We start from the raw sequence: 14,790 nt of genomic DNA on the forward strand, positions 1-14,790 counted from the left end.
GGCCTGCGTAGGAAAATCTCAGACGAAGATTTTCGTCTCCCGGGTCAAGAAACATCCTGCCGTACATTTCCGTCATTAGCAGCGAAAGGGTTAACTCTTTATAGAATATGAGCATTTGGATAGTTTGTTGGAAATAGTAATCTTGATTTAAACTCGCGCCAAGTTCTTTTTGCACAATGTGTTTCAGCTGTTTCTATTTTATTTGTGTGCTTCTTTTGTTTGTCTGTATAAGTTCCCACTTCCGGTTTTTCTAATGAAGATTTCACACCTATACAGCCATGTGTTAATTAATTAATTATCCTACCCAATCCTAACATAGTTTGAATCCTCCAGTAATTTTATTAAGTCAACCATCAGATTCCCATGGCATTTTGGCTACTTTTTAGACATCGTGAATACGGTTTCGACATCCTCTGGACAAACAAGTCGCCTTATTTCCTCGAGTGTGTTTCTTTGTGGAAATCATGAATTTTCTCCAATTCATGGGCGATTTTCACCAACTCAGACGCGATTTTCAATTTTTTTCCTTCTGCTCTGCATGAAATTGTTTTTCGAGGCGTATATTTAAGCCGTAATTTTTTCACGGCATTGGCCGCTCACCGACGCGACTAATTTCCGCGGGCCGCCGTTCCCTCTACAGCGCCGTGAAATCCAGAGATTCGTCTTGTCAGAAAGTGGCCTGAATTTTACGGCGCTGAGCCGGGAACGGCAGCTGGCGATAAGTCGTTTCGGCTGAAAGCTGCCACAATGTAGCTCCGTGTGTATTTCACGGAATAGAAAGCGCACAGCCATTTTTTGCCGCTTTCAGACTTTTGCTTTGCTCCGGCCGTCGTCAACGGCACGGCACTGTGCTTTCAAATAACCATTGATCTCAATGCATGTCTTCAAGCGAGTAGAATCGCGCAGTTGACGCATGGCGTTGTTGACAGTCAGCAAGGCAAGGTTCAATCCGGCCCGGCAGTGCGCCGTTTATGGCGTGAAATACACTCAGTGCTACCTTAAGACAACTTCCAAATGCGAGGACTTTTCGCCGGCCGCTGTTCACGGCACGGTTCCGTGAAATTCAGGCCACTTTCGAACAAGACATCTCTCTCACTTTCAAACGAGACATCTCACGGCACTGTGCCGTGAACGGCGGCCTATGGAAATTCGTCGCGTCAGAAAGCGGCCAATGCAGTGAAAAAATTACGGCTTAAATGTACGCCTCGAAAAACAATTTCGTGGGAGAAGCATGAGCAGAAGAAAAATATGGTGAAAATCGCGTCTGAGTTAGTGAAAATCGCCCATGAATTGGAGAAAATCGCAATTACCACGAAATTCGCGCATTCGCGGGAAAACCGCGGAAATCGCCTTTTTCGCGGGAAAACCCCGGAATTTGCGTTAAAATTCGCGTTATCGCATTTGCGACTTTTGCATGTCCCTACTCATTGCCAATGACGTTTTTTTGAGTTGTAACAGAAACGAAAATGAATGCTGAAAATGTAGTTTGAAATAATACTTCTCCAAATGTTAGAATAGCGTCATGGAATAAGTCTTGAGTCCAAGATAATTGGAAATTTTTTGGACTTCAATTTCCGAAATGGGAAATATTTCTCTTAGTAGATTATAATATAATTGGAAAAAATCTGAAATATATAATCTCCCTGTTTTTTCCAAATGCATATATCGAGATAGCTTCTGCACATATTGCGCACTATGCACTTAGAAATGTGGTTGAAGGCGAACACCTACCCAGTTATCCATTTTACAAAATACGACCCTTGCATGATACATTCTATGCAAGTATGAGTGAAGTGTGCTACGCGGAAAGGGCTGTGAGTCTAGACGAATCCGTGGTTCTATGTAGTTGACGTTATCCACGGTTACTATTAAAACAATTCATTCCTAACAAACATCACAAATACAAAATAAAATTATACGTGATCACTAATCAATGCGGTTTGGTTTTGGATTGCTTGATACATTTTGGCACCGAGAGTAAAGAAGTGGAGGGAGCAGGGAACGCTGAGAAAGTGACTCACAAATTCTTGGCAAATTTTAAAAATAAGGGGTACACTGTGTACATGGATAACTTTTACGACAGCGTGAACCTTTCCCAATGTCTGCAAAAACATACTGTACAGATAGAGCATACTGTAGAGTCATTCTGCTAATGAAGAAATAAATAACCCTGATATTTTATTGAAAAATTAGAGAAGGGTGAATGTGTGGCTCGCTACAATATAATGGGGGGGGTGCGTTTTGAAATGGAGGGATAAAAGAGATGTGAAGATGATTTCGTCCGAGTATGGACACGATTTTGCGAGCAGGCAGGGAAGGGTTTCAACTAAGCCCAGTATGGTGGACGCCTACAATAAACATATTGGAGGCAAAGACAAGACCGATCAGTTGTTGTCATATTGTCTTTGCATAACAAAAAACTCTCCATTGGTACCTTAAGTTGAGAATATACTTTATTCAGATAATAATTATTCATTCTTTCATTCTATACCAAAGATTTAGTGGGAAACGTAAAAAATTGTTAGAATACCGTGATGAACTAATAAAATCATTGCCAAATGTCTATCCTGAGGCAATACCTTCAATGAGTTCCCCTGAACATATTCACTCGCCACATAATTTGGAAATGAAAAGAAAGGGAAGGAAAAAGTGCAGTGAAAAATGTGCCAAAAATAGAGTGAGTGTATAGAGTGAGATCCTGATTGCCCGTAAAAAAAACGACTTTATGCTTTGGGATATTTTCGTAAGTCTAAAATATATCACTGACTTGGTGATGGTTTTCCGGGTTTACACCGCGTTACACAGGGTTTACACCCCGGAAAACCATCACCAATCAATTAACCACGAAAGCCTCCGAAATAATATCACTGACTTAAATAGCACTCTTCATTCTAGTGTTTTTTTCAGTTTGATTCTTGAAAGTTATCCCAAAACATTGAGTAAATTATGAGTTTGTAATTATTTTACGAGAAAAATATTATTTCATTAAAAATAAAAAAATATTTCATTAAAAATAAAATTTTATCATTTTCGAATGCTCCAAATTTTTAAATATATCTATTTGTTTGCAAAATAAGTCGAAATACATGAACGTTAGAAAAGAATTAAGGGAGATAAAATTTTGTCGTGGAGCGGGTTGCATAACTCATGTGACACGGGTTGCATAGCTTTGCCAATGCTGTGAGCGGAGGACACACCCGTGCGTCCTTCATATTATTTGTTTAAAACAATCATAGGATCATTATTATCATTTTTTACGGTATCCATAGAGACATATCTACTTAGTTATGCACAAAAACCACTGCCGCTCACGGTGATATTTTTCATCAAAATGGCCAGCAGTGAAAGTGTTAAGCAACTTGATCTTTCATTAATACCTCTTAATTTCTAATTTAAAAAAAGATCTTTAATTAAGTGCGGGATAGGTACTCTCATTCATAGCACTCCACCGGAGTTCATATAAAGCCTTTACAATTCCTACGAGAGACGTTAATTTATCTCACAACTACGTCCCTTTATAGTTCTATTAACACGTTCAACGCTGACTGACGACGATCGTCGTCCACCGGGTGCTATCCAGTGACGCCGGACGACGATCGTCGTCCAAGTCCGCTCTCCCTTTCCAAGGCCATATACGAGAGACGCCGACCCATAGCGCTTCCATTTTGCTTGTCAGTCGTTCATTAGCCCTCAGAGCAAGTGCATCGCCAGTAGCCGGAGCGACTCATCTCCAGGAAGGTTCCTACAGCTGTTTCTTTTCGGTGGTAAGTTACACTTTTTTTTTTGTTAATTATCACTCTCTTTTTGTGGTTTTAATGTTTACCGACCCCTTTTTAACGTAAAACAACTTTCGTATGTGGTAAAAATCATTAGTTGAAAGTTTTGCATTGTTTTATTTGAGATTTCCTCCCCCCCCCTTTCACCTCTGCATTCTCCTCGTACCCATATTACGATTTCATCGGTGTTTTTTTATTTTTTTTATAATTTTTTTTTGGAGATATATCGCTTGTGATAAAATTTTGAAATTGCGTTTACAAAATAACTTCGTGAATTTAAAGTTGTTTCCTTTAATTGTATTTTAAAGCAGAGAAGTAAAGTCGTTCAGTAAAATTGTTACATTATGTGAAAAAAAATTCCGTTTTGGACAGATACTCATTATTCTAGTTTAGATTGAGGCTAAGCATTACAATGCATTCCGGACCATGTGATTACATTGCTGCATTTAATTTTACCAGGAATATGCTATTAGCAAATATTTTACGTTTTTTTACTAGTTTGTCTTCAATAGGTGAAATTTGCAGTATTTTACTCCAGTCACTTGTAACTTGAATATTTCCTTTATGACATTCGATAAATATTTATCATCATTTGCGCTTGTTGTTATTGTAATTTTAATAAAAGTACTATTATTGATTTGCTTCAATTTTGCCTGCTGATATTGTTTCTTTTTCTCCTGTATATAGCAAACAAGTGGAAGCGAAATTTAACAAAAATTTCCTGATAACTTCCGATCCAAGTTCTTAGGCAGTAAGGTACGTGATATCATAAACATTACTCAATTATTTCATTGCTATGCGATGTTTTTTCTTGTTATACATTCATATAAACATGTACTTGTAAACATTCTTGTTTTCAGAAAGGAAACGCGGAGGTAACAAGGGGGAATGGACCGCAAAGGGAAGGGACTACCGGGGAAAGGGGTCCCGAAGAAAGGGAAGCGGGGTGTCAAAAGCCAGTCTATTGAGAAAACCACCCAACTCCCCTCATAACCTCCCCTTCCAACCTCCAGCAGTACCCCAGCCCTTCGAGTTCTGGTGAAAGCCACCAGCCCCCTGACACCCCTTCTCGTCCCCCAAGTCCGCAGCCATCGGCCTCGCGGTCATTTCCACCCCCAAAAAGGAAGAGGAGGGAGGAAGAAAGAAGATTCGGGAGGGTGCTTTCTGCAGAGGAGATGGCGGAACTTCTTTCTATGGACGAAGAAAGCGAAGATTCCTCCTTCGGGGAAACGCAGTGGGGATCCTCGGAGGATGAAGAAGAAGGCAGAGTGGGTGATCCCTCAAGATATGCTTCTCCTTCCCCTCCTGGCCCTCTATGCTCTCAGTCCTCTCCCCTTATGACGAGAACTGCGACAAAGACTTACACTTGGACGGAAAAAAGACCAACCCACCCACAATTCCCCTTCACTGACACCCCTGGCCTCAAGACGCAAGACTCAGGAGACGATCCCCGTAAATATTTTGACCTCCTCATGACAGATGACATGGTGGACTTGATAGTGACGGAGACAAATAGACAAGCAGACGTTTTAATTTCTGCTAATGTATTTCCCCGAGCAAGAATAACGAAGTGGAAGCCGCTCACATCGGTGGAATTTTTAACGTTTTTGGGGTTCTCTACCACATGAGCACATGCCCATTAGGCCGGCCCTTATTTTTCAGAATTTCGAAAAGTTATGTTTTCCTGGTCTCATAATGATCCAAATGAGGTTTATATTCACGTGTTAAAATTTGGTTACTTTAAAATAATGGCAACCCGTGCCCCAAGGGCCCTAAGTACTAAGGACCCTCAATTGAGTTTTTTCGGATAAAAAAAATGCTATTCCTAAGTAAAACGTAAAAGTAAAGCCCTTTAGGGCCAATTTTCTGTTGGTTTTGACCTATCTCTAAGCGTTTAGGAGATATCGTCCGTCGTAAAGCAATCCCCCCCAGGGCGCCACCCCGCACAGCGGCACCGCTGAGGTACGGCCCGCACCACTTACTACAGACTTCCCCTCCACCCCCTCCCCTCCCTCGGCAAAGACTTTGCTCCTGACGACAAGATTTACGTGCTAGTGGTACAGTATTGAATAGTTTTGTTCATCTTCTGTCATGATTAATGTTGTTAAGGCCCATAATGTCAATTTTAACTCTTCAACGCCGTATTATGTACGAGTACTGGGTACATACCCCTTAAACCTTGATTTTTTTCCGCCAAACGGCCGCGAACCATTCCAGCAGGCTTTGTTCCATAGTGCTTTTTATGTACAAAATATTATAAGCATGTGATACAATTGTGTCTATGAATTATAAAGGAATGAAGGGAATGGGCAGGGCTTTCAGGGCCCGCACCACTTACTACAGACTTCCCCTCCACCCCTTCCCCTCCCTCGGCAAAGACTTTGCTCACACTGGCAAGATCTAGCCTCTGAAGAAATGTGCTTACCTTAGAAAGAATTTAATTGCCATAATAATACTTGCAATCCAAGAGATGAATTTATTTACACTCTGTCCATGAATTTCGTTACATTAACCAAAATAAAATACATATTCATTGTATTTCTAATTTTTCACTGACATCCCATATTTGGCAATTAAAGTGCCTTTCCGCGCGTAAGGGTTGTACTACGATGAAAAATCACACTCAGTATTAAATTTGGAAAGCCCTCTTTCTTCAAAGTGACTGCCTAAAAATCTTAAATTAGTTTCACCCCTCTCGCTGCACTATTATTTCCCACTTGAATTCCCGAATAATTTGCAAATTGTTCTTGGATGTTCATCCCATCCTCGTATGAGCGCATCAAATAATGGAGTGCATATTAATTTCCACTAATAACTTCATTTTGTTCTCCTCTTTATTTACGTAAGAACGTTATTTCTTCAGCCCAAGCACATTTATCCGAGAGATTAACTGCACTTTCCTCCTCGTGCATCAAAAATTCAATGGTACTGCTCCTTGCATTTTCAAACAAATCATCAAGCTTGTTACGAAATAATCTCTTATCTTCATCTCCACTGTAGTTCGTGCTCTTTTTATGTCGTTGCACGTTCATCCATTCTTTGCGTTATTTTTCTAACTTTTCAATCACCTTATTTTCCATAATAACAGGAATTCTAGTTTTGCACTATGGATGAGACGCATTTCTCACGGTTTTTCTCGCACTAATTGTAAGTCTTATAAATTTCGAACCAATTAGGTGATAGAGAAAACACACTGTACTTCTCTCACTGTAGGTAAATTTGAGCCGAGTATTTCTTCACTTTCTTTTCTAAACAGTTCAATGCCTGGATTTAGTCTTGATTGATACCTTTCCTTTTTGGTATATTCTTAAAATGAACTTCACGTTCATGATAAAGTATTTTTTCCCCACTTTTCCCCTACATCCTAAAAAACTTAGCATTTCCTATCCTTTGCACACTATAGACAAGAAGTATCTCTATCTCTCCACAGTGATCTACATCCGTGAACTGACTGCATCGTTTCTTCTTCCTTGAATATTTCTATATACTGGAAGCCCTGCCCATTCCCTACATTCCTTTATAATTCATAGACACAATTGTATCACATGCTTATAATATTTTGTACATAAAAAGCACTATGGAACAAAGCCTCCTGGAATGGTTTGCGGCCGTTTGGCGGAAAAAAATCAAGGTTTAAGGGGTATGTACCCAGTACTCGTACATAATACGGCGTTGAAGAGTTAAAATTGACATTATGGGCCTTAACAACATTAATCATGACAGAAGATGAACAAAACTATTCAATACTGTACCACTAGCACGTAAATCTTGTCGTCAGGAGCAAAGTCTTTGCCGAGGGAGGGGAGGGGGTGGAGGGGAAGTCTGTAGTAAGTGGTGCGGGCCGTACCTCAGCGGTGCCGCTGTGCGGGGTGGCGCCCTGGGGGGGATTGCTTTACGACGGACGATATCTCCTAAACGCTTAGAGATAGGTCAAAACCAACAGAAAATTGGCCCTAAAGGGCTTTACTTTTACGTTTTACTTAGGAATAGCATTTTTTTTATCCGAAAAAACTCAATTGAGGGTCCTTAGTACTTAGGGCCCTTGGGGCACGGGTTGCCATTATTTTAAAGTGCAGGCGGCAGCTGAGGAAGTTATTGGTAAAAGAAGAGTCGTTATGAAAAAACCATGGATCACGCAGGAAGTATTAGATCTCATTGAAGAAAGAAGAAAATACAAGGCTGCGAAAACAGAGGAAGGACAGAATCGTTACAAGAGGATAAGAAACGAAATATGTCGTAAAGCGCGGAAGGCTAGAGAAACGTGGATGAAAAGCATTTGCGAAGACGTGCAAAACAATCTTAAACATGGAAAAGTAGAGGCCGCTTATAGGATAGTGAGGAACCACTTTAAGGAAAGGGGCGTAAGATGTAATACCCTTAGGGACAAAAACGGAGAACTATTGATTGAAAACGAAGAAAAAGCGAAGAGATGGAAGGAATATCTGGAAGATTTGTACAAAGGATGTCGCCTCAGAACGAATGCAATCGAAAACGAGAGGGAAGTGGATGCCGATGACATGGGAGCCCCAATTTTAAGATCGGAATTTGATGCGGCTGTAAGAGACCTCAGGATAAATAAAGCGTCTGGCATTGATGACATTCCTGCAGAACTAATCAAAAATTCAGGAAAGAAGACGTTGAACCAGCTATACAAAATCATTAGTGAAATGTATACGACAGGTGAGATACCAAAGGATTTCGAGAGGAACATTATAATCCCTATTCCTAAGAAGAAACGAGCGGAGAAGTGCGAAGATTTTAGGACCATAAGCCTTACTACACATGCATCAAAGATACTGACAAGGATCATCTATAGAAGAATAGAACGAAAAGCAGAAGAGTACTTGGATGAGGACCAATTTGGATTCAGAAAAAACAAAGGCACAAGGGAAGCAATATTGGCCCTAAGACTGCTCATAGAAAAGAGAATGGAAAAGAACAAGCCAACATTCGTTGCGTTTGTGGACTTAGAGAAAGCATTTGACAACGTGGATTGGAGCACAATGCTCGGAATCCTAAAGGAAATCGGGGTTCTTTATAATGACAGAAGAATCATCCACAGTTTATACAGAAACCAAGTAGCCGTGATAAAATCAGGGCCCAGCTGCGAAGAAGCAAGAATTAAGAAAGGAGTGCGACAAGGCTGTACATTGTCACCCGTAATTTTCAACGTTTACATTGAAAAAGCCATTAAGGAAATCAAAGAAAAGGCATTGGGAGTGAATATCCATGGAGAGAAAATAAGCATGCTAAGATTTGCCGATGACATAGCCGTTATAGCAGAAACAGAGAAGGATTTGAAAAATATTCTGGTTAATATGGGCAGAGTAATGAGTAGATATCAACTGAAAATAAGCACAAAGAAAACCAAGATATTAGTATGCAGCAGAAGAGAAGAAGTCAAGACCAACATTAAAATAGGGAGGCAAAAACTGATAGAAGTGGATGAATTCTGTTATTTGGGAAGCAAGATAACTAGTGACGGGAGAAGCAAAAAAGAAATTATCAGCAGAATAGCCCAGGCGAAGAGAGCATTCCACCAAAAGAGAGACCTGCTTACAGCGGGAAACTTAAATATGGATGTAAAGAAACAATTTATAAGAACCTACATCTGGAGTATGCTCCTATACGGAAGTGAGGCATGGACAATGACCGCAGCGGAGAAAGGAAGGATAGAGGCCTTTGAAATGTGGTGCTACAGAAGAATGATGAAAATGAAATGGATCGACCGAGTTAGTAACGAGGAAGTCCTAAGAAGGGTAGGAGAGAAGAGAAGCCTCATGAAAACCTTAATAAGAAGACGGAACAACCTTATAGGCCACATCTTGAGACATGATGGCCTGATGAAGACAATCGTCGAAGGACAGGTGGAAGGCAAGAATGGAAAAGGAAGACCTCGAACAAAATATATCGAACAAGTAAAGAGAGATGTGAAAGAGAAGAAATACGTAGGAGTGAAAAGATTAGCTGATAGGAGAACTGAGTGGAGAGCTGCGTCAAACCAATCCTAGGATTGTTGACCAGTGATGATGATGTGATGATGAACCAAATTTTAACACGTGAATATAAACCTCATTTGGATCATTATGAGACCAGGAAAACATAACTTTTCGAAATTCTGAAAAATAAGGGCCGGCCTAATAACCATTGAGTAGAATATCCGACTATTGGAGTGTAGACCCCCTTTTCAATTATCCTTGCTTTAGGAAATGCATTGGCAGGGACAGGTTCACCGCGATCATGCAAGCTCTGCATTTTGCGAGTAATCCTGGTCGTGATGAGCCGCAATCGTCTGATCGACTCTACAAAATCAGTCCGTCATATTCCGAACCTATTCCTCGTTCCTCTCCCAGCCTAACCTCCAGGGTCCTTGGATTGTCTAAGCACTTTCCGGAGACACATGACATCGACCAAAAACGAAAACGTGTCCCTCAACGACGCTGCACGTTCTATTAGTCTAGAGGGTTCAGGAAGGAGACGGCATATTTTTGCCCCGCCTGTGAGGGATGCCCACCCCTGTGCTTGAAGCCATGCTTTGAAGTATTTCATAGAAATGTTCAATGTTAGTCCTCTCCATGATTTAATGTATTAAATATTATGTATTCCATTATTAAATGTTATGTAAAATTTAAGTATTAAATGATAATAATTTCAAAATATTTTTTATTTTTCCTGGTTTTCGGTCCCCCCACCATGTACCTGGTGAAAACCGTTGTTTCCTTTCGGGAGTGCAGAGGAAGAGCGAAAGATGTAAAATTCTATTGTTTCCTAACTTTGGTATTCCCTCCTGGAACGTGTAAGAAGCATTAGCGCAAGTTCCTAGAAGATAGGGATCAGCACCCGGGTCGGGTTCGGGTGATTAGCACTTCGGAAGTTGTCGTCTAAACCCAATTTTTGTATCCACTTGGAATGTCGTCTCCTTCTCTGTATTATTCCTCCTTTGTTTGTTTCAACGCAAAAATATATTTCCCGGAAATTGCGCCGAAAAAATAAAAACTAGTCTGAAAAATTATGCTTCGAAATATTTTATACATTTTAGTTTCAATGAATGAAAAATCATTTTTTATACATAGATAAATGGTTAGAGCAGGTCCTTTTTTTCATTTAAAACAATATAATTTTGAAATTTGAGAGAATTTACTTCGAGACTCATGACAACTGAACATAATATAACTCATTATTTTCAGAAATAATAATTACGTATAGTTTTCAACAGAAATACCATTGTTAATGCTAAGATAAGTTTTTAAAGAATGGATTTGAACAATATTACAATAACACCGTCAATGGGTAGAAAATCAGCATTGAATTCAATAAAAGGAATTTGTGATCAAATGAACACTAGCCGTCCTTATAGGTGGGGTGAAACTCTCGTCCTCTTAGTGTTAATTTAAATATATGAAATTTACATCTTTATTTGTTTTAAATTTCCACCTCGTCTTTGATTTGAAAGATATATTCCTCGTCGGATCCTTCAAATAGAAATTCAAAAAGTTGAAATAGAAAAGGTCATGCCACATAATTCTCTATCAACGACTAAGAAATTCGAATATTACACAGCCATCAACGTTCTTGCTAATTAATATTTACGGCACGGATCAATTTATATTCAATTGACATGTCAGATTAGAGACAGAACATGGCATACAGTAAAAAGAAAAAGTCATCGGAAAAATGGGCTCGGTTATGCAACCACGCATTACACGACTGCTGTGCTATCCGGTGACGTCGGACGACGATCGTCGTCAAATTTGAAATTGCGATTTTTCATAAAAAAAAATTTTTTTCGTAACTTCCAATGAACAATCTATTCAAAATGAGACCAAAACCATCTAAAACCAAAGAATTAAAATTCAGTCACCGGCAAAACTTAAAAAAATTACCGCCGCGTTGAAAGTGTTAAGGAATGATAACTTACCATGCTCATGGGAAAGAATCAGTAGCACTAAAACAGTAGTACTTATGATATGGCAACGGTCATGAAGAAGCATAAAAATCAGGAAATTGCTACACAATGAAAACCATAATTCATATTCAACACGTTATAACAAGAAAGTACCAATGATGCATGTGATGTTTGGCTCCAAAATATTATGAATCAATGCACAATATGTAAACGTATTTATCTCATGCTATCCACACATAAGTACAATGCATTTAGAGAACTAGGTATTCCATAAATTATCAAGTTCAAAGAGAACCACCACCTACTACAGTTCAAAACAAGCACACTCATTTATCTCTACAGCTGTAAGTTGTTTCCATGCTGGCGAGCTATAGTCTAGGTATAAAAAACAACCCTCAATAAAGTTACCATTTTCTCGATATTACTACAGAGATTTTCCTCCTTTCCAACATTGCTACATCAATCACCTACAGCAGAAAACACAGCCATATAACATGCATCGGACAGATGAACACAACCCATGATAATCACGAAATCAACACGAACCTTGACACAACCCTAAATCAGTCAGTGGGAGTTCATGAGTTTTGCCCAACTCCACAAATTTAGGGGCAGTAAAATCCGCTACATAAATATTGTTCTAATGTGACTGAGATTCGTGTTGGCGAATATTTAATAACGATTCTTCACAGAAAATAACACAGGTGATAGCTTATGAAACAACCTCATGAAACTTCGGTTTTTGGAATTATGATATTATTAAATTATACAACCATACATGTATCATTATACCTATTTTGCCTTCTTAAATATATGAAATAAGACCGTGATCACCATCATACGTACGTCAGCTACTGAACTGTAAGGTTCTAAATACGTCAGCTGCTATCCTTGTAAATAGAGTATAAACAAGACTCGAAATAATTGTCGAGGCCTACGTCGCCTCGATATTTATTCTGCCTAGGGTGGCCTCAAAACAGCGACAATAAGCTTTGTGGAATTGCAACTTACGGAAACGTAGAGGCTTGAACGTCGCCCCCTCGACATTGTCGAGGATACGACAAAATCGAGGCCTTCATGAATAAGGCTCGGGGCAGGGATTATAGATTTAGTAACAACTTAAATTTCTTAATGACGTTTCTTTAACTATAGATTGGATTGGCTCCTACACTGGGACAAACGATTTGCTTCGTAAAAGCCAGACCTTTGTGATAAGGCTGTTAGCGAGAGTGCTGAATATTCACTTACCTCCCCTCTCCTCCCCACCCCGAGTTGGGCGTGATTGTCACCTCACAGCAAGCGTCCTCCTGAGTATTGTACACGTACAGCTTCAACGCACGCCCCTCGTGGGCCTCAATCAGCGAGAACAAGTCCTCTGCAACAAAGACAAACACATGTAACACAATCAGCAACAGACGCAACCACTTTCCTAAGTATCTTGAGAAATAAGGCCATTTTATGATATTTATACTGAGTCAATCTGTTACAACACATGTTTAATCCAGTGATTTATTCCAATTCTAAAGGCCGTTTTACAAGGAGCACGTAATTGTGCAATCTTACGTACACACCAAGGCATAATCAATATTTCGTCGTGTATAGAGGAGTATTGCTAGAATAAATGTGAGGATGCGTGGATGCGAGACGGCAAAATAACCTCTGTTCTAATCCCGAGCATGCATTCTTGCAATTTCAACAAACATTTTCAGTGCTAACCTGCAAAAATGAAGTGCCCCATGTGATATGACCTTTAAGAGAAAATGCCATCTCTTAACTTGAATATCTCACTTTCAGAAAGCTTTTTGAACAGGCATCTACGATTTTTGTGCTCAGAGAGGTCAAAATAAGGGCTGTTGACTGATTGCAAAACAAAATACCTCTCGACATAAAACAGAGGGGCTTGAGCGACCAGCCCAAACCGCCCCTGGTGATTACCACTGACTGGGTCAGCAGTAATCACCACGTCAGCCGATATGCAACGAACAAATGCTGACTAGGTCAGCTGATCAGCAATTGCCTTGGGCCCAGAGCTTAGGGGCCCCCACAATGCGCTTGTCTATCGTGAAGCCTATGTGAAAGATGTAGTAAAAAATACAGTAAAACCTCACATTAACGAACTCCCGCTGAACGAAGAACTCCGTTCAACGAACAAATGCTATTGGTCCGGCCAATTGTCTATGTAAACACGGTACACCCATGTCTCGTATAGCGCAAGGGATGCGTTCCTTGGGATCTTTGCGCTATACAAATTTGCGTTATATGAGAGCGTTTTAACACTGGGAAGATAGGGATGCATTCCTGGTAGCATAGGTCTTGGGCATTGAATTTCCTCTAAAACATCTATATTCCCATAAAAAGCCTTAGAAAACATTATTTATATAAATGTTTATAGTTTAAACACCTTTAAAGATAGTATGCTTGCATTCAAAGACTTTTATTCACGTTAAAAAAAAATTCTTACGTGCTTTCGAAATTCCCTCTTGTCGTGTGGGTGGGCCAACATCTGCTATCTCAGGGGATCATAATGCGTTGCCGACAGTTGACGATATTTCAAACCAGTGTAAAAACAACTATCGTGTCACCCAGGCCCTTTTGTTGCTCATTGAAATGACAGGAAAATGCTTCTTTGAATGCCATTTCATAGCCAGCGGAGTTAATGAATGATAAATCATTTTAATTTGAAGTCCTCCAAGTCATTAGCAGCTACGTGAAACAGTCTTTAAATGCCTCGAAACCTGACCCAGGTTTTCATTCCCTGAAAATGAATGAACGAGAATGCATTCTTTTCCAAAAGAATATCGTCTCATCAACACTAAAAACTAGTCGAGGGGAAAGGAGCCACTTTCAATCACAGCTTGGAGCTCATCAGAAAATGTTGTGGTGACTGCGCTATCAACACTTGCAGATTCACCTGATATCGCCGCACTGAAAATACCTGCTTACCGTTTAAATTCTGGAACCAACCGGAGCTTTCACTGAATGTCTCGGAGCGATTACCACCCTCGTCTTTTTGTACTGATTCACTATGAACTTTCCGTATGTGTAGACCGCTTGGTTGAAGCTGGTGCGGCTGAGGTCACTGATGTTTTAACTTCGTCTTTATTAAGA

The 14,790-nt window shown here is 39.9% G+C and overlaps 1 protein-coding gene across 7 annotated transcripts in view; it reads right to left on the reverse strand.

Moving 5' to 3' along the window:
• LOC124154758 (Golgi reassembly-stacking protein 1-like) overlaps positions 1 to 14,790 on the reverse strand; it is a 112,140-nt gene that overhangs the window by 76,242 nt on the left and 21,108 nt on the right. For all 7 annotated transcript variants that reach the window (XR_006864011.1, XR_006864013.1, XR_006864014.1 and 4 more), the window contains one exon: positions 12,931 to 13,057. Coding sequence is in view for 1 of the 7 variants with exons in the window: in XM_046528659.1 (XP_046384615.1) it covers positions 12,931 to 13,057 (127 nt within the window). In the remaining 6 variants the exon portion in view is untranslated. The remainder of the gene's footprint in view (positions 1 to 12,930; positions 13,058 to 14,790) is intronic.

The sequence above is a fragment of the Ischnura elegans genome, chromosome 2 (genome assembly GCF_921293095.1).
Source record: "Ischnura elegans chromosome 2, ioIscEleg1.1, whole genome shotgun sequence".
Taxonomy (NCBI): Eukaryota; Metazoa; Arthropoda; class Insecta; order Odonata; family Coenagrionidae; genus Ischnura; species Ischnura elegans.